We start from the raw sequence: 25283 nt of genomic DNA, 5'->3' as shown, positions 1-25283 counted from the left end.
TTGTGTGAAGCCAACTTTTGGACTGGCTCCTGCCTGCCACCCTGCACGTCTGGCTCTGATACAGAGGCAGCAGCGCAGGATGGCAGGGATCTCCCTGGTAGTGGGGCCAATAGTGCACTGGCTGCTGGCCCTGCCCCTAGGACCTATTGAATAATTGTGTAACTGCTAAGATTTGATGTGGTTACACAATTATTAAATTAATCAATATCTCACAATTCCATTTAATACATTTCCCCTTTTTTTATAAATTAATTACCTTTTAAGATATGATTCATGGGTGCTACCATACTAATATTATGAAGCACTTGCTTTTTTGAGAGAACCTGCTAAAGCTCTCCATCTAGGATTCTTCATAACCTAATTGGTGATTTTTGTCCCTTTTTTTGGTTGGTTATCCCTAGTGGCTGGCCTGCTCAGCTTCACTGTCAGAGGCTTGTTCCTCCTCTAAACCTGGCTTTGAATAGGCCATATAAATTCTAGCCCTCCTAGTCTAGGGAGAGTGGTCATGGAAGAGAAACATAAGACAGGGTCCAAACAATTATTGCTCTCACGTGACAGATGCTGGCTCTTAGTGCTCACTTAACACATTTTTTCTGCCATCGGATTTCGCCCACTTTACTCTTGAATATAAAGGTTGTAAGACCTTCTGGATAGGGATCTTGCCCTCCTAGTATTTTTGTATTGTAGTAGAAGACAGGGCCTTTTGCGCTCGATGCTGTACAAACAAGAGTCTGTCTCTGACCTGTAGAACTTACTATCTAACGCTACGTCTAGACTGCAAGCCTCTTTCGAAAGACACTTTCAAAAAAGTGTCTTTCGAAAAAGAGCATCCTGACTGCTGGACGCTCTTTCGAAAGAAAAAGCCACCCGGAACCACTTCTGCCAGGGCATGGGGGCAGCATTTCCTTCCGGGTGCTGCTGCCTTCCCTTTGCAGAGACACGTGGTTAAAGGGATGCCCCTGAACACCTATTGCTCTGCTCCTGCAGCTGCCTTTGCTGTTCCTCTAGGAGGTAAGCAAGACATTGCAGTGCTTGTTTGGAGTACCCAGCTTCCTGGGACACCCCAGCAGGTTTTTTGTTTGGAGGTTTTTCTGTTTTAGACCCTTTTTTTTTTTTTTTTTTTTTTTTTTGGCATGGAGCCAGAGCTGCCCCTGAGCAGGCAATGGCCCCACGCCATCATTCTGCAAGTGTTGCTGCATCTGCATGACACAGTCATGAGGCTGCTTCCCCATCTGGACCCAGACCAGAGGTACGAAGGGTTCGTCCGTCATGCAGCCCCACTACCCTTGCCTCCAAACTTTTTTGTGGACAGGCGTTTTTGGAGGCTTGACACTAGCTCTGACTAGTGGGACAGGCTCGTTATGCAGCTCTGGGATGACCAAGAGTGGCTCTGCAACTTCCGGATGCGAAAGGCCACTTTCCAGGAGCTGTGTACCTGGCTTGCCCCAGCTCTGCAACGGCAGGACACCCACCTGCGGCCCATTATCCCCCTGGAAAAGAGGGTCGCTATTGCCCTCTGGAAGCTGGCCACTCCTGACAGCTACTGCTCCGTGGGACACCAATTTGGAGTGGGCAGGTCTACTGTTGGATCCATCCTGATGGAGGTAAGTCATTGTCTGGCGAAAGTCACAGTTTTGGGGAGTGGGGGGAGGGAGAATGTCAGGAGAGGGCAAAGGGGAGTGGGAGGGAGCTCCTCCACTCACCCTGAATTGTTGGGGGGGGAGTTCTGAGGAGGGGATTCCCGGGGTGTTTGAGAGGGAAGGTGGGTGGTGGGTTCTCCTCCTAAGAGATAAGGCACCCCTTCTAACATTTTGTTGTCTGTCTCTTTCTGCAGGTGGTGAGGGCCATCAATTCGGAGCTGCTGAACAGGCTCATCTGTCTACCAGATCTGGACAGCGTCGTAGCCGGCTTTGCTGCCCTTGGGTTCCCGAATTGTGGAGGAGCGCTCAATGGGACACACATTCCAATCCGTGCACCGCCCCATCGAGCAGCCCAATTCATTAACAGAAAGGGCTACTTTTCAATGGTCCTCCAGGCCCTGATCGACCATCGTGGCCAGTTTACTGACATTTGTGGTGGGTGGTCAGGGCGGGCACGTGATACCCGCATCTTCAGGAACTCGTACCTCTACCGGAGGCTTCAGGCAGGAACATTTTTCCCGCATCACAACTTTGTGGTTGGGGATGTGCACATGCCGGTGTGCATAGTGGGGATGTGCACATGCTGCCTACCCCCTGATGCTGTGGCTGATGAAGCCCTACACCGGCCACCTGGATGCAAGCAAGGAGCAGTTTAATGCTCATCTTTAATGGGCTCGCAACCAGGTGGAATGTGCGTTCGGACGTTTAAAAGGGAGATTCCGGTGCTTGCTCACACAGCTAGACATGGGGGAGAGCAACATCCCTGAGATGGTGGCCGCATGTTGCGTTCTCCATAACCTGGTGGAGAGGAAAGGGGAGGCCTTCCTACCAGGGTGGGGTACAGGTGCTGATGGTCAGGAGAGGCACTTTGCCCAGCCCGGGACAGCTGCCATCCGCCAGGCTCACTGGTCTGCTGTTCGCATCCGGGAGGCCCTACAGGAGCGATTCTCTATTGGAGGCCACTGACTCTCCTGAGGGGCTTCTGTCTGGGGGCTTGGCCCTGGCCCATACGAGCTTCACTCCTCAACCCATATCCTGACTCTGTTTGTAGAAATAATAAACACCAGGGTTTGTCTCAAAAGAATAAGTTCTGTTTTATTGTTATAAATATACATTCTTTCAGTTACTGATAACTGTTGCAAACATAAAAAAGCTTTTGTTGATTTTTGATGGAGAAAATATACTTTCATGACAAACTATGTACAATAAACATTTTCTTTAACACAATGCTTGGTATTTAACTGGGGTGATGGGGGTGCTTGAAACTTGGAGGGGGGGAAGGGAACTTGAAACCTGTAGGAGGGAAGGGGATAAGGTTGCACAGTGCTTGCCTGCTCGCAGTCTCCTGATTGTGCCTCGTGTTCGGGGTCCACCATGGCCACGAGATCGGGTGGGGTGACTGTCCATTGGCTGGATGACAGAGGGTAGGTGCACTTGGGACTGGGAGGCCTGGGGGAGAGGAGGGCCAGGGGGAAAGAGGAGGTGGGGGACTGTGGGGGCTTGGGGAGAGGGAGGTGCAAGGGGGGAAAGGGATGGTGCTGTGGAAGGGGGGTTTGGTGGGGTGGGGTCATGGGGTGTTGGAGGAGCAGGACCAGGCACAGGAGCAGGCAAGCCACAGACCTCCCTGAGAGGGGCACACAGGGACGTGCGCTGCTGGACCAGCTCCTCCATCAGCCAATCATGCCACCGAGCCTCTGCCTCCGCCCTCTCTCGCAGGATGGTGTTGAGCTCCTGCACGGGCGCCACATGCTGCCTCAGGATGCCTACATAGACACGCCTGTGTCTGCGGCTCCCATGTCCCCGGGATGGAGGTGGGGTTGGAGTGCTGCGGCCCTCTTGCACGGCTGGTCCGGCTGTGGAGGAAAAGAGGAAGACACAATCAGTCATAAAAAACTGGACTATGTAGCACTTAAAAGACTAACAAGATGGTTTATTAGGTGAGGAGCTTTCATGGGCCAGACCCACTTCCTCAGATCAGGCTAACACGGCTACATTTCTTTCACAATCAGTCATGTGTGCAACAGCTGTCCAAAAGGGCATGCCCTCTCCTTCAGACAGGGGACCCAGACATTCTGAAGGTAACACCATGTGTGACGTGGGCATCAGCCTGAGCATCACAGGGGTCCCGAAGTGCCAATGGGACCTCACACTGACAACCCACCTGGGTGTGTTCCGGACATGGTTTATGCCACCATGTGGTGCACCCCCATGTGTCACACTGTACCGCTGAACATGTTGGCACATGCACAGCCAGCTGCATGATGTCCATGGTGAGCATAACAGGTTTCCCTTGTGCTTCACCCACTGTGCACCCATCCCACCCCCCTCCCCTCTGTTACACGATCTCACTGCACTCACCTGCTGCTTCATCTCCGGCATCAGATGACACCCGGGAGGCCTCTGGGGTCTGGGTGACTGGCTCCAGAGCAAGGGTCACCGTCTCCTCGCTGTCCTCCTCCGGCACCATCTCCCCGTCTCCAGACTTCCTGGACGACTGCTCTGGGTCCTGCTCTGGCACGTCCACCACAGGGTCCCCCAAGCCAGACTGGACAAGACGCAGTGGTGTGCATGCTTCACCACGACCAAGGATCTGGTCCAGCTCTGAATAATAGGGGCAGGAGCGGGGGGCTGCCCCAGAATGGGAGCTCTCCTCCCTGGCCTTCACATAGCCTTGGTGCAGCTCCTTAACTTTAGAGTGCACCTGGCCCTGGGTGTGGGGGTGGTGCCCTCTCTGGGCCAGGGCCTCTGCCATGTGGCCAAAAATGTCCGCATTTCACCACCTGGTGTTCAGGGCTTGTAAGGCTGCCTCCTCTGACCAGAGCTTGAGAAGGGTCTTGAGCTCTGGCCCAAACTGTGCTGGTGCCCAGTGTTTGGCACCCCTGGTTGGGTCCCCAGAAGGCTCTCTGGAAGGGCCAGGAGGGTCTTGGGGGTGGGACATGGCTGCACTTGAACAGCCATGTGCTCTGGCTGCTTTGATGCCACAAGTGGCTGTGAGGGTGACTGTCCCTTTAAAAAGTGGCTGCAGACAGGAACCAGAGACATGCAAGGCATGCCCCAGATTGTCCACCAGGGCTTCTTCCTGGAGGCCATTATTTTCAAAAAAAAGGCCTCCCCACGTCCACACTCACTTATTTTCGATGGATCTCCGTCGAAAAAGGCGTTCTTCCTCGTGAAATGGGGAGTACTGCCATCGAAAGAAAAGCCATGTTCTTTCGATTTAATTTCGATTTAATTTGTAATCTGCAGGTGAAGTTTTTTCGAAAAAAGGCTACTTTTTTCGAAAAAACCCTGCAGTCTAGACACAGGCTAAGTGTAAAATGTAGACAATAGGCAGATAAAAACCAACTAGGAGGATGCAGGAGAAAAGTACTGGTCATCATTTAAAAAAAAATAGTGATCACAGAAAATCAATTGAATAATTGTCAAGGGTATTTTTAAGAGATCTTATAGAAAAATTTTGAGGACAATGCAGGGGCTTTGCAAATATTTATGGGGCATTCATTCATAGGAGAAAACATGGAGGCATTTGTTGGAAATATTTAAAATGGGTAATCAAGACTGGCACTTTCAGAATGAGAGTGAAAATTCCCATTTTTATATCCGATAAGAGTAGAATGTGTTAGGCTATGAATAATATTTCAGGTAGGAAAGAAATCTCCTTTTTTACATGGGGGAGAGGGAACCAAGGCACAGAGGCTAAGTGACTTGCCCAGGATCACGAAGGAGATCTCTGGCAGTGTGGCGAATTGAACCAGTGTCTGCCAATCCGCAGTCTATTGCCCCTAACTACTGACCTATTCTTCTTCTCAAATGGCCTTATAAAGTGAAGCAAGTAGTCTGTAAAGTGCATTGTGATGTATAAATGGGTAATGAATAAAAAGGAGCTCCAAGTTTTGTTAAATGAAAATGCAGACCTATGAGTGTGTGTTGCAGCAGTTTATCAGTCAGGAGCAGGAAACGCAGCTGAAAAACTATTCAGTTGAGCATACTAGCTTGAAACAAAAGTGCTCATATTTTAAATAGGGTATCAACCAAATGGACAAAACATTAATTTGATCAGCTTTTCATTTGTTAGCTAGTCCATTCAAGGCAATCTTTTCACTGAAACAAGAGTGTGGGCCGTAGGAGTGACAATTGCAGCCTGAGTTGCTGTTAAAGTGACTATAATAGAGTTTAAAGAGAAGCTAGATAATTTCATGGAGGTTAGGTCCATAAAAGGCTATTAGCCAAGGGGTAAAATGGAGTCCTTGGCCTCTGTTTGTCGGAGGCTGGAGAGAGATGGCAGGAGACAAATCGCTTGATCATTGTCTTCGGTCCACTCTCTCTGGGGCACCTGGTGCTGGCCACTGTCGGTAGACAGGATACTGGGCTAGAAGGGCCTTTGGTCTGACCCAGTATGGCCGTTCTTATGTTATGTAAAGTTGTAAGGCTTAAATGAGATTGTTAAATGCAACAACTGTTTGGATGGTTTTTAACATCTGTCGGAATACATTCTGCATGATATCAGTCTAGCACTTCCCTCTACTGGACATAATTTGAAGCTGCACTCCACTGTTTCAGTTTTAATGGGCTTGCAAGGGTTCCCAAGCTTTTTGCTAGTGTCATCCTGTTTTTAATTATTTTTTCCCAGGACCCAGACAGCATAGAGGACGCCATTTTTGAAGAGCAAAATGGCATCCTCCACACAGTTTGACGTTGGATGCCCATACTATGAGGTCATATCATATAGAGGATGCCATTTTGCTCTACAAAATGGCATCCTCCATGAATCATTATCTTGCATGCACTGTGTATAAGAGGTCATGCCATGCAGAGCAAAATAGTGTCAACCACACAGAGGGATTGTAATGTCCCCAACTGTGCTGGCATGGCCACAGTTTGGAAACTCCCTCTCTAATGTCAAGCCCAAAGCTAGCATAGCACACTTCAGAAGGCTGCTGGGATTCTCCTTGTGTGTGTGTAAAAGATCCATAGGCTCTTTCTGGAGAACAAGAGTGAAAGTTATAATGGCTATCTATTTGGTCATTGCTTATCCCTTCTTTGGAAAAGACCAGGTCTAGAAACTCTAAGCCTTTTTCTGTCCATAGCACAAAATGGCTTGAAAGACAAAAGTGAAAGCTTTAAATAGGGCATTCTAAATAGTATGATTGTGAAGCCATGTAACTATGGAGGATTTTCGAATTGCTACAGGATTGGTTGAGAGTCTAAGATTTTAAAAAATAAACACCTCTGTCTATACTGGGTTATCATAACTGTGAAAGCCTATGTAGTGAGGATGCATCTGCTTCTTCTCAGTGTGGTATTCATCCTGTAGTCTTAAGGCTTCAACTTACCCACAATACATACTTTTGCCTGAGCAGTTTAGCTTTTTCTGTTTGTTTTTTTCATTTCTGAACTTTTTATCACTGTCAGGATTTTACTTTTTAAGAGGTAGCTATATACAACACTATATAAAATAAAAACCTAAAGCCTATTAAAGTAAGGCAATGTGGAATCTACTAATCAAATTAAATGTAGAGTTAATTGATGAAAGAATCATTCCTGCAGGTTTTTGCCCACTCCTGGAAAGCAAGGAAAGTGTTGAAATGCATATCCCTATAAACTTGGCAAAACAGCCCTTCAAAAGGAAAAAACTTCATGCATTCTCTTACATTAATATTCTACAGCACTGGCTCTCAACTGGGGTGGGACCTGTGCAGCAGATTTCAGGGGTCCACCAAGACCAGCCTCAGGTAGCAGAACTCTACCCCTTGATTTGCCTCAGTAGGTAACCCTGCCTGGGTTGTGCTGGGGAGAGGGAGCAACCAAAAATTGCAGCATCACTGCAGAAGAAATATCTCTCCTGCCATCAGAAGGGGTTACCTCACAGTCATTGACTCCTGGATTAAGCAGTAGCACTGTTCTACCCGGCTACATTGGCACTTCAGGGTGCATGGCCAAATGGAAGGCAGAAAACAGGGCGAGCACATGTGACCCAGATACCCCGCCTCTCCCCCCCACGCACACACACACAGCCTCTGGTTGGAGATCTGCATGCAGGTTTATCTATTAAGGGGTCGGTAGGGAAAAGATTGAGAACTACAGGTAGTCCCCGGGTTACATGGATCCGACTTACATCGGATCCCTACTTACAAACGGGGTGAGGCAACCCCGCACTAGCTGCTTCCCCCCAGCACACCAGGGAGACGCGAAGCTAGTGCCCCCCCCCCCCCCCCCAGCAGACCAGGGAGACGGAGCGGCTTTTCTCAGCTGACACCTCAGCTTGAGAATAAAGGACTGAGGGAAGTGAGGTGTGGGAGAATAAAACTGAGCTCTGGAGAAATGTTTGGCTAGAGTTTCCCCTATAATATGTACCAGTTCCGACTTACATACAAATTCAACTTAAGAACAAACCTACAGTCCCTATCTTGTACGTAACCCGGGGACTGCCTGTATACTTCTCAACAGTATGGATACATATTTTCCCCTACAGGGGAGTCAACCATAATGTAGAATGGAGTCCCATAATGTAACCTTCTTCCAGGAATGTTCCGACAACTTTGAAATGCAGTGTGAGAATTAGCACTACTGTGTGAATACCAAAAGATGCTAATAGCCTGCCTAGATCACAAAAAGCTATTTGGGACCAATACTTTCTTCAAGGTCTATGCTCCAACCCTTTGTCCAGAGCTGTACCAGGAGCTGGGAAATATGGTGGCGTAAGCCAAATTTTGTACCTCATTGTACCTCATTTGTACCTCAAAGACTGGGGATGTTAGGATTTCCTTCAAGACCTTTTCCACTTAGCTTATCCAGAAACACCTCATCCAACATTTCATCTTGTTCTCTGGGATCAAAAAAAACTCTGTCACTCAATGTAACTTAATTAGGTAACTTGGCCATGGAACAACTACATACACAGATTGGCTGGGCCCAGGCATGGAGTTTACATATAGGGTTGCCAGGTGTCTGGTTTTCACCCGGACAGTCCGGTAATTGCATCTTCTGTCCGGTTTAAAAAAAACAAATGAAAAGAAAATACTGTATATTTTCCCCCTGCTGCATCTGGCATGGAGTGCAGAAATGTAAAGGCACAGCTCCCCCTTCCCCCCCTCCCCTTTTTTTTGTGCTCAACAAGTTTGGTCCCCCAGTCTTTTTTTGTGAAAGTATCTGACAACCCTATTTACATACAGGGTGATTCCACAATACAAAATCATAAACACTACATTGTTTATGTACATTTTTTTGTAGCTATGAACATCAATTCTTGAATGTAACTTGTTTGGGCATGTAGCAAAATTGTGCAAGGACCAGTTGCTTTGTCCTCACTTTATCTACATTTCAAGCTTATCAGTTCAGGGTGTTCCCATTTATTTAAATTAGCCTGAAAACTCTATCTCTAGCACGCACCCTTATTTACAATCTATCTTTGCGCTCAAATCAAGTTAAAAGCAAGTTTACTCATGCTCAGAAAGATCTATGCCTACAAGGAGAAGCAGCGTGAAGTACCTATTATTCCTTTACGCTGCGGGGTAAGAGCAAAAGAAGCAGTGAGGGACAAAAAGGTATCTTTTAAGAAGTGGAAGTCCAATCCTAGTGAGATAAATAGAAAGGAACATAAACACTGTCAAATCAAGTGTAAACATGTAATAAGAAAAGCAAAAAAAGATTTTGAGGAACAGCTATTCAAAAACTCAAAAAGAAATAACAAAATGTTTTTTAAGTACATTAGAAGCAGGAAGCCTGCTAAAAAGCCTGTGGGTCCCCTAGATGATCGAGCTATAAAAGGAGCAATCAAGGACGATAAAGCCAGTGCGGAGAAACTAAATGATTTCTTTGCTTCAGTCTTCACGGCTGAGGACGTTGGCGAGATTCCTGAATCTGCACCGTCCTTTGTGGGTGATGAATCTGAGGAACTGTCCCGGATTGAAGTGTCATTAGAGGAGGTTTTGGAACAAATAGAAAAACTTAATGTTAACAAATCTCCGGGACCGGATGGCATTCATCCAAGGGTTCTAAAAGAACTTAAATGGGAAATTGCTGAGCTATTATCTGTGGTTTGTAACCTATCCTTTAAATCGGCTTCCGTACCTAATGACTGGAAGGTAGCCAATATGACACCAATATTTAAAAAGGGCTCTAGAGGCGATCCTGGCAATTACAGACCGGTAAGTCTAACTTCAGTACTGGAAACAATAGTCGAAACAATAGTAAAGAATAAAATTGTGAAGCATGTAGAAGAACATAATTTGTTGGACAAAAGTCAACATGGTTTCTGTAAAGGGAAATCCTGTCTTACTAATCTGTTAGAGTTCTTTGAAGGGGTTAACAAACATGCGGACAAGGGGGATCCAGTGCGAACTACCATTACTCCTCATTTCACTAGGAAGCCTAGTCCGAACTACCTAGTCCGTGCCGCATGGCACGGAGTCCGCACTAGCGGACAATTAAAAATGGCGGCGCCCGGCTTTATGCAAATGAAGCCCAGGAAATTCAAATCCCGGGCTTCATTTGCAATTCCAGTTGCCTGCATTATCACCCTAGTTCGAACGAGGGTGGTAGTGTAGACATTCCCTGAGTGAATGAGGGCGTGTAGCCAGACAGGAACCCCCCTGTAACATCCATCTTTGCTTGCCTGGAGCATACAGGGCACACAGAGCAGTAAAAGCCTCGAACAGAAGGCCCGGTTATGCAGGCTCAGTGACCATGAATGGCTGTAAACAGAGATATGCCAATTGCTGACCAAGAGGCTGCCAAGAAGTGCCCTTGACTGAAACCCATATTGATATGAACACACAGCCGTCCGTGGGAGGTGAATCTCTCGCCCAGTAAAAAAAATGTCTAGTACTCACAATATAGTTATCTCTCTTGCAAGTGTAAATTAAGTTGAAACTTGCTTGTAAGAACTGGCATCACAAAGACGGACCAGTACAATTTGGCATCTTAGATAAGAAAGAGGAAACGGGCCGCTATGGATATAAAGATGGGTCCAGCAGCACATTTACTCTGAGTGTCAATCTACCATCTATCTGCTGGTCGGGTTAGGTGTTTGACCTCCCGAGGTTCCACGGGGATGCCCATCTCGTATTCGTCTTTCCTAGGAATTGATGGACCGGCCCTGGCTTGACCCGCTGGAGTCGAGAGGCACAGAAGGGGGTAAAAATTGTACCTGGATGTGGTCCTTTGTCTTAAGTATACACATAGACTTAGAGCTCTTTAAAGATTAAGCTGTCACTTGGTACCATTATTTCTATTTTCTATCTTTATTTTCTTTGTAACCATTTTTAAGATCTATATTTGCTAGCAGTTAAAAAATAGAGCAATAGTCATTGTAGCCATATGATTTATAAGCTTCTTTAATAAACCTGTAACTGTTTAAGCTTTAACCTGACTCCTTCAGTTGCTATAACAGAACAAAGCACAATTTAAAAGAACTTCAGCTGGTCATAAGGGACAGGTATAGGAAGAGTTTGGGCGTTTTGGATCGTGTCACTCCCAGGTGACAGATCCGTTGGGGCATCTCTCAGTCTTCCCTAGACTGACCGCTGCGAAGGGATCCTGTATGCTAGCAGCTGAAATCTGAGATGGAATAAGCTCTTCCTATAAATTTCTGGGGCGTCTGTCAGCCCTCCGCGACGGGACCCCGGTCCTAGCGGTAAAGGCACGGACGTTAAACCTTTTCTCAGTAACACACACACACACACACACAAACACTGCCCTGACTGTCGGCTGACAGGGTGGGGAAGAGCATGTGACAGAGGGAGGGCAGATGAGATGAATGGAGGGTTGGTCCAAGCCTTAGGGAAAGAATGGGACAAGTGTTTGGTTGTGTGCAATTAGAATATTAGCAACCCTAACTTGATTGAAAAGATTTACTGGCTTGAGGATTTAAACACCAGGCATGAGGGCACTGTTAACTGTTTTTCATTAGTTTCCTACAGAAAGATTGATTCTCTCATTGGTTTGTAATCGTTAAACCTATTTTGATCTGCAGCTAAATATAATCTTTGCCCTACATTTTGTGCTTCTTTTTATCAAAAAGGACAGAAGGACATGCTGCATCTGTGAACATTTAAGCAATATATTTTCTTTACTTACACTTACCCATTGTTAATTTTAAACATTTGATGACAATAGGGAATGTTGCACTTCTTAGTTACTAGGTTATTTTTCTTTCCTTATTATTTGCATCAAGCTCTTTTTGTATGGAAATTTGAATTCAATTAAATACACAACAGCATTTAAAATTTTATTAAATAAATGTATCTCTAATGTACAGGACACAAAGTATCATTTTATCAAAAAATGTTTTGCATTTAAAACTGCTTATTAAACAGCTGAAGTGTTATATGTGGCTATTATACGTCTAGACTTCAAGCCTCTTTCGAAAGGGGCAGTCTGGATGCTCTTTTTCGAAAAAGCACAGTTTGAATTACATAGCACCTTTTTTTGAAAGAGCACTTTTGAAAAAAAGATGTTTTTCCTTGTAAAAGGAGGTTTTCCCTGGTCAAAAAAACTGCCACGTTCTTTCGATTTATTTTCGAAAGAACGCGGCAGCAGTCTAGACGCAGGGGAAGGTTTTTTGAAAAAAGGCCATTTTTTTTGAAATATCCTGTAATCTAAACACACCTTGAGAGTTTATACATAAATTTGAAGGGAAAAACAAACTGCTTTCAGCTCCTTTAGTTTTGAATTAGTCATTGATTGGAACTATTTGAATACACTAAAATGAAAAAATATTCATTAAGCACCAGAAGAGGCTGCTGCTGTCTACAGCTGATTTAGCAGTTCAGGAAACTCTGGATCAGGACGGAGCTGAGCCAGTGACTTCCTCCAGTTCTGTGATGTAGGTTTCTTTAAAACTTCATATTGCTTACTATTTTTATTTTAAATATTTTTAATAGATTAGATTGCAGTGAACTTAGGCTTTAACATAGGTTGACATTTTTTCCCAAATTTGTTTTTAAATAGGCTTATTTTGAAGAATAATCGGATATTTGTTAAACCAACATTTTTAAAAAAAAAAACTCAATTAAAAACAATATTCATTTTAATCCATAATTGGTTAGTCAGTCAGAATGATGTATAAACTTCTAAAACTTTCCAGCTATTCAAGTATCTTGAGGTTTTTTCCTCTTCTTGGTTATTAAACTTCTCTGTGCTGTAAATGAGTTCTCTGATCACCTCAGTTTTCTTTGTCTTAGAGAGGTTGATAGAGTGCTGCTGTGGGTATGTTAATATAACTTTGGTCCCGAGCTGTAGCAGGGTGTTTGATCAGATGGCATACTTTATTTCAGTTTACTTTGTTTCATTCCAAAGTAGTAAACTTGAATTGCAGTGTTATAGTCTCTATCCCATTCCTGTGTCACTCATTTGTACTTGGTCACTGAGGACCCAGGGTTCAGAGTTCAATGTCTGTGAGTTCACCTCCCACTCCGAGGAGAAGGCCCCTTGCTTGCTTTGTCATCTGAGCACTTGCTCTGGCTGGGTGCCCTGCTATCTGCAATTCATCTCCACTGTGTATCTCACCAGTCACTTGTTTACTGGCTGCAAATCACCTTCTGCTGCTACCTGCTAGAGATGTAAAGACCCCATACTCTGAGTGCCCCTAACCCTCTGACTACCAGAAGCTGGGATTGGATGACAGGAGGTAGATCACTAGAGTAAATTGTCCTGTTTTGTTCATTCACTCTGAAGCATCTGGCACTTGCCATTCTCAGAAAACAGGATGCTGAGCTAGATGGACCATTGGTCTGAGTTAGTATATAGCCGTTCTTGTAATCTGTGTTTGTGGTATCTACTTCAAATATAGATTTTTATTTGTCCTCTTGAGCAAGTGTTTTAAAACAAAGCCAGGTATTGCAGTTATTAGTAACTTTGTAATAACAACCTCAGTGTGCAAATGCAATAAAAGGGGTGTGTGGAAACTGATAAAGAAATTACAACTTGAGGTTTATTTATAAAGAATGGGTCTTTTAAGAGCAAAGAAGATAACTACAGGAATTGTGGAAAACTTCTTTAGTTTCAGAGGCAGCCTGAAGTCAAGGTGCTAACTGCCTACATTTCTCCAAAATTTATAGAAAAATATGTCGAAACTGCAAATGTGGCCAAGAGGAACATGATGTCCTCACAAGCAACGAGGAAGATCGGAAAGTAGGGAAGCTCTTTGAAGATACAAAATACACAACCCTTATTGCAAAGCTGAAAACTGATGGGATTCCCATGTATAAACGCAACGTAATGATACTGACTAATCCGGTATCTGCCAAGAAGAATATATCCATCAATACTGTGACTTATGAATGGGCTCCCCCTGTTCAAAATCAGACCCTGGTAAGAAATGCAGAACTAGTAGTAACATTTTTACTGGAGTGTTTTTCTATGTTGGTGGTTGAAGGGGAGGCTGTGGAAATCAACTTAGTTAAAGGGTTAGTTTTTGTGGGTCTCGTATAGGATATCCTTGTTTATAGCTTTTAAAATGTCCAGATACTTTAAAACCTGATTCTCTCCTTCTCTTCCCCCTACCCTTCCACTTCCCAAATAAAAATGTTCTGCTATTCAGCCTGTCCCACCTATGTCTTCATACAAATTTCAGTATATTATAGTTTAATGCATACTGTCTGTGAGGTTTTTACTTCAGGAGTGTTGGGGAAGCAGCTGCGTTATTGCCTAATGCAGTGTTTAATCCTAATTATTAGACATGTGCCTTTAGTAATAGCAGCTAAGAGAATTTTCAAATGCCTAAATCTGTCCTTTTCTAGAAGGCCTGAAAGAAATTAGATGTACTATAAAAATACAATTTATGTCATTGTTTAAAGCAAAGGGAAACACTCTGAGCTACACATTTCTGTTACTGTATATGGTAAGAACAAGCTCAGTGTTGACATCTAAAGGAAGAGCTCTTTTCAGTTTGTTAGCAGCTCAACCAGATGAGACACTTGGATAGCCTTTTGAGGATTTTTATTTTACTTTTTAACTTGAATTGTTAACTTTATATACTGGAGTTCAATGTGATCCATATCTGTACATCCTGTCTTTATGGCCTGTCTCTCTGATAGGATGCAGTATCTTTTTTTCAATGACTTAAGTAAAATTACATATTTCAAGCCCTTCAGTACTTAGCATTCATTTACAGATTGTGTTTTTAGTTTTGTACCTTTTTTCCTGACGCTAAATCTCCCTCTTTTGCTTATCTGGTACTGAGCCTTGGGCAAGCTGCCTAATGCTTTTTTGGATTTGGTTTCTCCATCTGTATAATACTTAGCTACTTTACAGACATGTTGATGGTGTTTCAGAGTGCTATATAAATATTAAACGTTGGATTTATAACTTATGGGAGTTAATACCACAATTTTTAAATGTAGGGAACAATCCAGTTAGAAATGGGAATGTTTTCATAATGGGCACAAGTCAGTTAATCTACTGCATTCATCTTGAACTACTAAAATTTGGGAGTTTAATGTTTATACAGAAGATTTTGCAAGTGATGAATTTGACTGTTGTTGATTTTTAGCTACTTGCTTAAAAAGCTAGATTCCATAACTGAAGTGTCATCTTATATGTAATTCTTCCTGGTTTAGGCTAGGCAATATATGCAGATGCTTCCGAAGGAGAAACAACCTGTGGCTGGCTCAGAAGGCGCTCAGTATAGGAAGAAACAGTTGGCAAAGCAACTGCCTGCTCATGATCAGGATCCTTCGAAATGCCATGAGTTATCTCCTAATGAGGTGAAGCAGATGGAGCAATTTGTGAAGAAATACAAGAACGAGGCACTTGGTGTGGGGGATGTCAAGTTCCCTAATGAGGTGGAAGCTAAAGCCACTGACAAGAATAATGCAAATAATGGTGACAGAAGCACCTCAGCAGCTGTAGGGGCAATGGAGGACAAGTCAGCAAATCAAAAAGGATCCCAATATGTAAGTGTAAAAATAGCAGCCAGTAATATTAAAGCCTACAAGTGGACTGTTGTCGGATACCATTTAATCTACTATTTTAACCTACTGAGCTCGTACATTGGAGGCATTTGAAATATCCTTTGGTTGAAATGCAAGACTCTTGGTAATATTAAATAACTGCTTACAGCGAACACTTCTAAACTTTCTAACTATGTAGACAATTATACCTTATTCTGATAAGTAATGTAACAGTGTGGTTCTTAATGAGGTGATTGTAGATGGGAATAATGTTCTTTATGCTATAAACTAATTTCCTAAGGGGAAGAAATGTTCTTAGTAACCTGTTTCCTTTGTCCTCTTGCTGGGGAGAAATTTGCTGGGAGGTTTGTTTGTTTTGGTTTGTTTTGGGTTTTTTTAAACCTAGAACCAAAATATTATATATTCCGAACAAAGTAGTTTCCTCACCAGTCAGACTGTATAACTGATATTTTGACTAGTCAGATGTTGATATTGAGAACCACATTTTCTTTGTCTGCTATTATCTTCAGTTCTGTGCAATGTTTAGGGGATGGCATTAAATTCCCAGTATTGGTAGTATATTGTCTCAACAAGGATATGAATAAGATCTCTTAGTGGACTGTTCCACAAAAATGCAGCAAATAAATACTACCTCTTGTGTTCCTTTGTATTCTTATGCTCTGCCCCAGACTTCCCCAAGTCACCCGCTGCTGAAACTGACCAGCGGCTGACTCCTGGAAGCCCAGGGCAGAGCAGTTCCAATTGTCCAGCTGCCTGGAGCACTTCCAGGTTCCAGGTGATGCCGGACAAGCAGGAGTGCCGGACCACTGGATGCCGGACAACTGGAGTTTTACTGTACAAGCCTTTTTTAGCCGTACTTGCTTTGTTATGATTAAAGGTTGCAAACTCCAGCTGGGTGTAAATATAAAGAAGTGCAGTTTAGCTAGCAAGCTAGACTCAACCGCAGGTGACTTGTTACCAGAAATTAAGAATTCATCTTTTACTACTTATTTATTTTCTTCTCCCTGAACAGCATTGCTCTTGGGTTGTGAAGAGTGGATAGACTGTGGAATTCATATTATTCACATGAACTATTAACAAGGAACTCTTTCTTCAGAGCATCTTGGGCGGGGGGTAATAGATGGATGGTATTGGGCTGAATGGGGAAGGAATCTGTAATTTTAGAGTTCATTTTATATATGTGCATCATAATATTTATTCTTAACATTAGGCAAGATTCTGTAGTTTGTTGTCCAGTTTTTAATTTAAGTGTGCACTGATGCAGTTAAGGAACTTTATGTGACCATCTTTACTATCCTTACCTTCTGCAACAAACTTAAATATTGAAAACTACTTTTTGAAATAAATAGCAGAATTGCTATTGCAATAATGGTTGCTACCACTGCAAGCTAAAATAATGTGCCCACGTGTAGCAAATCACCTATTATGGTGAAATTAAGCTAAAATACAACAAGATATTGCCATGCACTCTGTACCTTCTTGGGTGATACTGCAGCAACAATATCTTTCCTGTTTAAAAAAAAAAAAATCCCATGTGCAAAGTGTGATACCTCACAAGACACCCTAATGACAAACTGGTCTGAATTGCATTTGATCAAGGGGAACATCGTTCACAACCCCCTATGGAGGAACATTTATAGAAAATTCACTCCTGCCAGTTCTCTCCCATTTAAATCTTCTAGGAGGGTATAAGCTAAAGCACTTGAGTATAGATGATTTGCCCTAGTAAGAAGGGGGCAAATAGTGACATTGGACATTTGAGACCCATATATATATATGTATGTATTTCCAAACTGAATACAAGGGGGGAGTTGGGACTCTCCCAGTAAAAGTAAAAATTAGGTTTTGTCAAGGTGTCAGGACACACTCAAATCGCTCTCTCACTCACATTTATATGTTTTTCCTGCCAGGCAACAAAATAAGGTGATCAAGCTCTCATGCAATGATGTCGTCACACTGTCACACTCTCTGACTGCTTGGCAAGCGTAGTGAGCACAGGGCTCAGCCCACTAGTATTTTCATTACAATTATTTTTTTGTTTTGCTATAAATAAAAAGTCTTGTAGAGCAGGAACATTGGATAGTCGGGGTTCCATGAATTGAACTTTTATGTCTTGTGGAAAAAAATCTTGTGTGGACAATGCCCCTTCTTTATCTCACAAGGCTAGAGAGTTACAGGGGAGATGGAGGACCTGCTCTAGCTCAGGTTGAAACTAATTGGAGCCAACTAGAAGTTTTTTTCCTATGGGAGCATAAGCAGGCCTGAAGTAAGGAGATGAGCTAAAAAAATATTTACCTCTTCCACTACTTTCCCCTCCAACAGTTTCTTTGTTATCCAGGCTCTCCCATTCATGTACACTTCCAGGAGATATTTTATTTGAAAGGAGTGAAAAGCACAGTAGCCTATTTTGTTTTTGACTAAAGTTTTGTAAAAAATTGAAAGAAAACAGAATATGGGGATCACAGTAGCTAGTCAATAGAGAGTTGCATAGTCAACGCTATTGGAGGAAGGAAAAAAGATACAAAGTAAGACAAAATCAATCAGTGCATCAAATGTACAAGTGATAAATAAACTAAATAGCATGTAGAGTCTCTGCTCTCCACCTGGCAGACAAAACCACTTCTGTATAGAATATAAATATTAGTACAACACTATCCCTAAACTTCTTGGAACCTATTTGTAATGTGATCGTGTTTATACTTTTCTCTTCCTTCCCCCTGCCCAAAGATAGATAATTGGACAACAGCCATGAATGGCTCAGTAGAATAGGAGGGTAGGCTTAACACAAAGATTTTTGAAATAGGAACAATACCGGCATTTAATGTTTGGCAGACACAGCTACTATTTCAGAATTTCTTCTCAATACTTAAAAGTATCTGGCCTTATTCTTATTTCATGGAATCCAATTTTATTTCAGCAACTGCTGGTTTCACTAGTTCCCTCAGTGTAGCCAAGAGTTGGAACACAAAATAATACTAATGGGAGAATGGTCAGGCACCTCTTGTTTGCTGTTCTTGACTCTGCTCAGATTCTAAGGCAAAAAGCACTGTGATCATTTAGTCTAGCCTCCTGTATGACACAGCCTATAGAACTCCTGTAGTAACATGCACTTAATTCACTTTCATACTGTTCCATGAACCATGTGAAATTTTCTTGTACTCTGTCCAGTTCCAGTGGATGAATGTCCACCACCTAGTTAATTTGCATTCTTGTATTATTGCTTAATTAAACCTGGGATTAAATTTACTAACCTTGACCTTGGGAGTAACTTCACCTCCTTAGGAAGGTTAGGAAGTTAGGATTTACTGAAATATAAAATGAGGCTATATAAATATATCTATAAAAAAACCAACATTTATATCTGACTTAATTTGGATGGCTTCATTCTAGTCCTGCTTCTGCTGCAAACTAAATATGAAAGAAGGGGATCCAGCTGTTTATGCTGAGCGTGCTGGATATGACAAACTGTGGCACCCTGCTTGTTTTGTCTGCTGCACCTGTAGTGAACTCCTTGTGGACATGATCTACTTCTGGAAGAGCGGAAAGCTATATTGTGGAAGACATTACTGTGACAGCGAGAAACCCCGATGTGCTGGATGTGATGAGGTAGCCCCATAGTGTTCATATTTGGAATATATATTTATTTTTTTTACTGTGATCCAGTTCTTCCTTTTGATTCTGAAAGTAATTGAATTTGAACAAAACGGTGACATACAAAGTGTTGAATGATACATTTTAATCAACTAAATAAGAGATGACTTATGTGGAATACAATGTAGTTAGCTTGGCCTTGTTTAAGTCTTTCTGGCTAAGGACAGTAGGTGGAATGCCCTGTGAATTATACAAATATCTTAATGAAAAATGCAGAGATTATACTGATCAGTGCCATTGGACCCTACTGTGTTAACAATCATTAGAATGTCTCCAAAACAAAGCCAACTAAATGTAATTTTAAACGTGCATGTTAATAGTAAGCATGTTAAATATTGGTTAATTGAATAATCAATTAAGTGATCATTTATGAGGTTACTCGACTATTCTATAGTCCCCCAAGGTGGGGCTGGCAGCCAGTGCACTCCTGGCCCCACTCCCAGGGAGACCCTGCCATCCCACGCTGCTGCCTCTGTATCAGAGGCAGCAGTGCAGGGTGGCAGGCGGGAGCCAGTCCTTGAGGGGAGCCAGTTTAAAAGTTAGCTCCCCATAAATACTGGCTTCCACCTGCTGCCTCTGATACAGAGGCAGCAGCATGGGGTGGCAGCAGTTCCTGTCCGGTGGGCGGAAAGTGGGGGTGGACTCCGAGCTCCCAGACCTGGCATGAGCTGGAACTGAGTCATGCTGCTTGCCTGCCTGGCTCCTAATACACTTTAAATGCAGAGTCACAGCAGGGATAGGTCCTGGACCCATTGCAAGCCAGGCTGCTGGCCAGACTGCTAAAATATTTACTTGTAGGTGGGGAAGAGGGAAAGAATGCAGGTAGTCAATAACATTGTCTATAGCATTAACTGATAAGCTTTTGCTTATCAGTTAATTGACTACACTATTACATCCCTAGTTTATAGGAACAATCTGGATTCATAAACAGTGGAATCAGCTCACCAATTTTCGAAACATGGCAATGTTTCTTGGTAGTGGTATAAAGATTCCTAGACAGAAATACTGTTCAAATGATACAATTCTGGTGTTTTTCCCTCCATAGCTGATATTCAGCAATGAATATACTCAAGCAGAGGGTCAAAGTTGGCATCTGAAACACTTTTGCTGCTTTGATTGTGACTGCGTCTTGGCTGGGGAAATCTATGTCATGGTAAATGACAAGCCTGTCTGCAAACCATGCTACGTGAAGAATCATGCTGTGGTAAGATATTTGAAGTGAGCTTGATCTGTCAGAAATAGGGAGCACAACATCATATGACACTACAGAATGCTATCACATTCTCATCCATACTAAGTATGACTTGTTTCCGTTTGTTGAAGTCAATCAATTGTTTTCTACTTTCACTTGATACTGAAACAATTTTCTAATGTGTGTGTGTATATATAGAAGCAGATTAAAAGACTGCAATCAGTTAACCTACTAGACAACTGAGAGCATTTAGTGTGTAAACTTGAACCAAGACTACTTAGAAACAAAGATTTTAAATTGGGATGATGATGGCTTTGTAAGTGACATAATATCTCTTTTACTGTATCAGTTTCTGTTGGTGAGGAGAGACAAACTTTTGAGCTTTCACAGAGTTCTTCTTCAGGTCTGGGAAATGTATTTAGCTTTGGCGCTCTGAGTACCTTTCCCAGACCTGAAGATCTTTGTAAACTCAAAAGCTTGTGTCTCACCAACAAAAGCCGATCCAGTAAAATATATTACCTCGTCCACTTGGTCTGTTTTTTTCCTGTGACCAACACAGCTACAACAACACTGATTACAATAATGATGACTTATTTAGCTTAACGGGCTAGGAGGATAGCTTTAAGGTGTAGGAGACATTAATCCATTTTGCTAATGTAAAGCAGTGCTGCTACCATTTTCCCACCTTTAACTGTCAGTTTCTTCACAACACCATCAGGGGTTTTTATATCAGACTTCATCACTACTTTTCAAGTCTTACCAGTTACACATAAAGTAATAGTGCACATCCATCATGAAACAGGAAGTGAGTGTGGTCTAGTGGGAAGAGCAAGAGTTGGGGTTTTGACTTTCACTTTGTAGTTTTGGCAGTAACTTTAACCACACATATTAGTTAACATTGGTCTATTCATCTGTTAAAGGACTAGAACATCTACTGTAGGTATGTTGACAATTAATTGATGAGATCCACACTAGGAATGCTATAAGCATTGTTAATGCTTTTCATTCAGGGGTGTCTTTTTTTCTATAGGCTTAGTCCTGCAATCACTGATGTGAATGATTGTTTTTGTTGAGGGCAAGAACAGCCCCTAAATTATGTATGAGCATAAATTATAAGATTTTTCTCTATATATTACCAAGAATTTAAAATCTCCCTTTTTACATAGTTCCTGAATTGCCTTGGAGTTTAAGATTTTTCTTTCAACTCCTTGAATACAAGGTCTAGGCATGATACATATAATGCTTCATTAGAACCTCAGTTACAAACACTCAGGAAATGGAGGTTGTTCATAATTGAAATGTTTGCAACTCTGAATAAAACATTATGGTGGTTCTTTCAAAAGTTTACAACTGAACATTAACTTGGTACAACTCCAGAGCTGTACCATCAGAAGACAAATGCTGCTTTTAACCATCTTAATTTAAATTGAAACAAGCACTGAAACAGTTTCCTTACTTATTCAAATCTTTTTCTAAACACTTCCTTTATTTTTGTTATCAGTTTACTTAACACAGAACTGTGCAGTATTTACCCTTTTTTGGGGGGGAAGAGGGATGTACTGCTGCCTGATTGTATTTCCAGTTCCAAATAAATAGAACCCTGCAAGTCCGTGGCTGTCCGCTTTATAACCACAGGTATCTGCATCTGTGTATGTAGGTGCAAATATCCAAGTAATTTTTGTAAACGCAGATACTAATTTTGTATCTAGAGCCCTGCACATTTGCTAATATCTATCTAAGGGTATGTCTACACAGCAAAGTTATTTCGAAATAACAGCCCTTATTTCGAAAAAACTTTACTAGGGTCTACACAGCCAAACCGCTATTTCGAAATTAAATCAAAATAGCAGAGCGCTTATTTCGAATTTGGTAAACTTCATTCTTCAAGGAATAATGCCAAATTCAAAATAGCTAATTTGAAATAAGCTCTGTGTAGATGCTTATTCAGAATAGCGGGCCTCCAGCCCTTCCCAAGGTGCTCTGGTGGCCACTCTGGGCATAATCAGGAAAACTTCCTCTCCTCTCCCCCAGCCCTGGAGCCCTTAAAGGGGTAGCTTCTTGCCACAGTGCCTGTGCCAGCACCAGGCCTGCCAGCACAGAGCCAGCAGTCACTGCCTCAGACTCAGTGGCCCCATCATGAGCCAGGCAGCCAGTGCCAGCCAGCCCTCCACTGCTCCCCAGGCCCAGTTCCCCAGCTCCCATGCCCTCTTCCACCATTGGTTAGCTTCTACCTCTTCCTGAAACTGGAGAGAGAATGTGTTTATAATTAGATTGCTATTTTCACTCATCAGGTCTGCCAAGGCTGTCATAATGCTATTGATCCAGAAGTTCAACGTGTAACCTACAACAACTTCAACTGGCATGCCACAACAGAATGCTTCCTGTGTTCCTGTTGTAGCAAGAGTCTAATTGGCCAGAAATTCATGCCAATAGAAGGAATGGTCTTCTGCTCAGTAGAATGTAAGAAAAAGATGATGTCTTAAAAGGGGGAACATGTACATGAAACTAAGTATCACCATGTTTCAAAGTCACTGCATTTCTAATGTAATATGCGGGCATTTACAAATATTTGGCATATTCCCAAAGACTCTGAATAATCAAGAAACTTGCTCTGTAACATTCTTTTTTTTAACTATTAGTGATACTTTGTGAAAGTTTCATATTTCTATATTCTTTATAGTATTGCTTTTAAGCACTTAATGCTAAACTTTTTCATATCCCAGAAATGTAGAAAAATGTGATCAGAGCTACATATCTTAAGCAATCTCTTAAGCAAAAGGATAGAAAACCATCTACAGGTTGGACCTCCCTGGCATAGCACCATTGGGACCTGACCAGTCCTGGATGAGGGATTCTGCCAGATCAGGGGAGGTCATATCTGGCTCCCCAGCTACCGGCTCACCCCAGCCCTGGACCAGCCTCCTGGCTGACTCCCCCTTACCACCAGCCTTGATGCCCTGCCAGTCCTCCCACGCCCTTCCCTGCTATTCTGGGCAGCCCAGCTGCAGCCCAGTTCCCTATGCGCTGGGTCCTGGCCCCGCTGGGCAGCCCCTCTGGGTTGTGCCTTGCTGCCTAGATGTGGCACACCAGGTAGCCCAGCTTTCGGGGAGATGGGCAGCCCAGCTGCCAGTCCTCCACCGGGTGTCTCTGCTCCTGAAACATTCATGGTCCTGCCAGATAATGGATGTTGCCAGATTGAGGAATCCCAAACAACAGGGGGTTCAACCTGTAGAACTAACAGAGTGTATTTCCTTGCCTGGGGCTATTTGTTTCTGAGGGTGGGTCTAGACTACATCCCTCTTCTCAAAAAAGGGATGTAAATTAGACACTTCAAAATTGCAAATGAAGCCGGGATTTAAATTTCCCGTGCTTCATTTGCATAATGGCGGCCGCAGTTTTTTCTAAACGTGGCTTTTCGATAGAAAAATGGCAGTTTAGGCGGGGATCTTTTGAAAATAAAACCCTTTTTCAAAAGATCCTGTACTCCTCAAAAAATGGGGTTTACAGTATCTTTCAAAAAAGGATTTTATTTTCAAAAGATCCCCATCTAAACTGCCATTTTTCTATTGAAAAGCCACATTTCGAAAAAACCACGGCCACCACTACGCAATGAAGCGTGGGAAGTTTAAATCCCGGCTTAATTTGTAATTTTGAAGTGTCTAATTTACATCCCTTTTTCAAAAAAGGGATGTAGTTTAGACACAGCCTACAAGAGATATATAGAGGTTTCTCATTTCAGTTAGTGATAAATTAATGTAACAGATTTTAAAGTATTCCTGCTTTCATCATACACTTTGATAAGGCCACACATTTTGTCTGAAGTGAAAACACACCCAAATTTACAGAACACCTTGATAAAAGTAGAATGCAACCTGTCACTTAATCTTCTTAATGTATGGTCCTTGGAAACAACTTCATTTTTTAGTAGCTGCACATGAAAACTAAAGAAAACGGTTGTCAAGCTGGAATATATGAGTGAGCCTTCACTCTGTTAGTTCAAAAAGATTAGGCCATCGGCTGTTGGGCATATCCTTTCTCCTCTGTAAAGAATTCTAAACTGGCTTTTCCAGTATTTATGAATTCTTTTTCCTAACATGCAATTTATCAAGGGGTATGGCACAGAGTGACGTATCTATTTTATTCTGAGGATCTAGCATTCCACAAAAGGTGAAGGACTTTTGAGTGATCTGAAGTTTTTCAGTATTTGAACCAAAAAACTTTACAGCTGCATACAAACTTTACTTATTTTAAATTTCAGAATGGATTAACTTTGTGATTATTCTGGGGAGTGATCGGATGGGGTGTGGAACTATCGTTACATTTGATTACTTTCTAAGAATAACAGTTCTGTGCTGATATTTCTTAATCTGTGTAATACAGGTGCCAAATGTAAAGAACTATGCAAACTTCAATTTTAGCTCTTTAAGAATTTCACATAGCTATGTGTGTATCAATGCTCACAAATAAAAAAGCTTACAAATAAAGTTGCATAATTTTTATTCCACTCTTTTAGTTGGTGTAATTGTGCTTTTATTGCAGCAGGGGGAGTTAATGTCAAGGACAAAGAATAGTCTTATTTGTACTGTTCTGGAGACAGTACTTGTTCACGTTGTCTTTTTATGCATTTTAGAATACAAAAGGGAAAGGCGTGTTCAAATCATGTACTGATCATGATCTTCATATACATTTATACAACTGTTCAAATACCTCTAGTTCCAATTTTGCATCAAAGGTCTTGTGTCTAAGGCATAGGACTGGGAACCTTGAGGGCTGTAACTTGTCTTACTGATATGCAAGAACAGCAAAAGAGCACTAAAGCTTGAGATCCTATGAGTATGCTGCAAAATAATACTGTTGGAACTACATGAACAATAATTAATTTAATAG

The 25283-nt window shown here is 42.4% G+C and overlaps 1 protein-coding gene across 2 annotated transcripts in view; it reads left to right on the top strand.

Moving 5' to 3' along the window:
• The window catches only part of TES (testin LIM domain protein), a 42843-nt gene extending 17943 nt beyond the window's left edge, over positions 1-24900 (top strand). For both annotated transcript variants that reach the window (XM_006122535.4, XM_014573352.3), the window contains 5 exons: positions 13700-13952; positions 15200-15535; positions 18944-19159; positions 20250-20408; positions 22688-24900. In XM_006122535.4, coding sequence (XP_006122597.3) covers positions 13700-13952; positions 15200-15535; positions 18944-19159; positions 20250-20408; positions 22688-22879 — 1156 coding nt within the window. In that variant the 3' untranslated portion in view covers positions 22880-24900. The remainder of the gene's footprint in view (positions 1-13699; positions 13953-15199; positions 15536-18943; positions 19160-20249; positions 20409-22687) is intronic.
• The last annotated feature ends 383 nt before the right edge of the window (positions 24901-25283 follow it).

Source organism: Pelodiscus sinensis, chromosome 1, assembly GCF_049634645.1.
Source record: "Pelodiscus sinensis isolate JC-2024 chromosome 1, ASM4963464v1, whole genome shotgun sequence".
Classification (NCBI taxonomy): domain Eukaryota; kingdom Metazoa; phylum Chordata; order Testudines; family Trionychidae; genus Pelodiscus; species Pelodiscus sinensis.
This window is presented reverse-complemented; position numbering and strand designations above follow the sequence as displayed.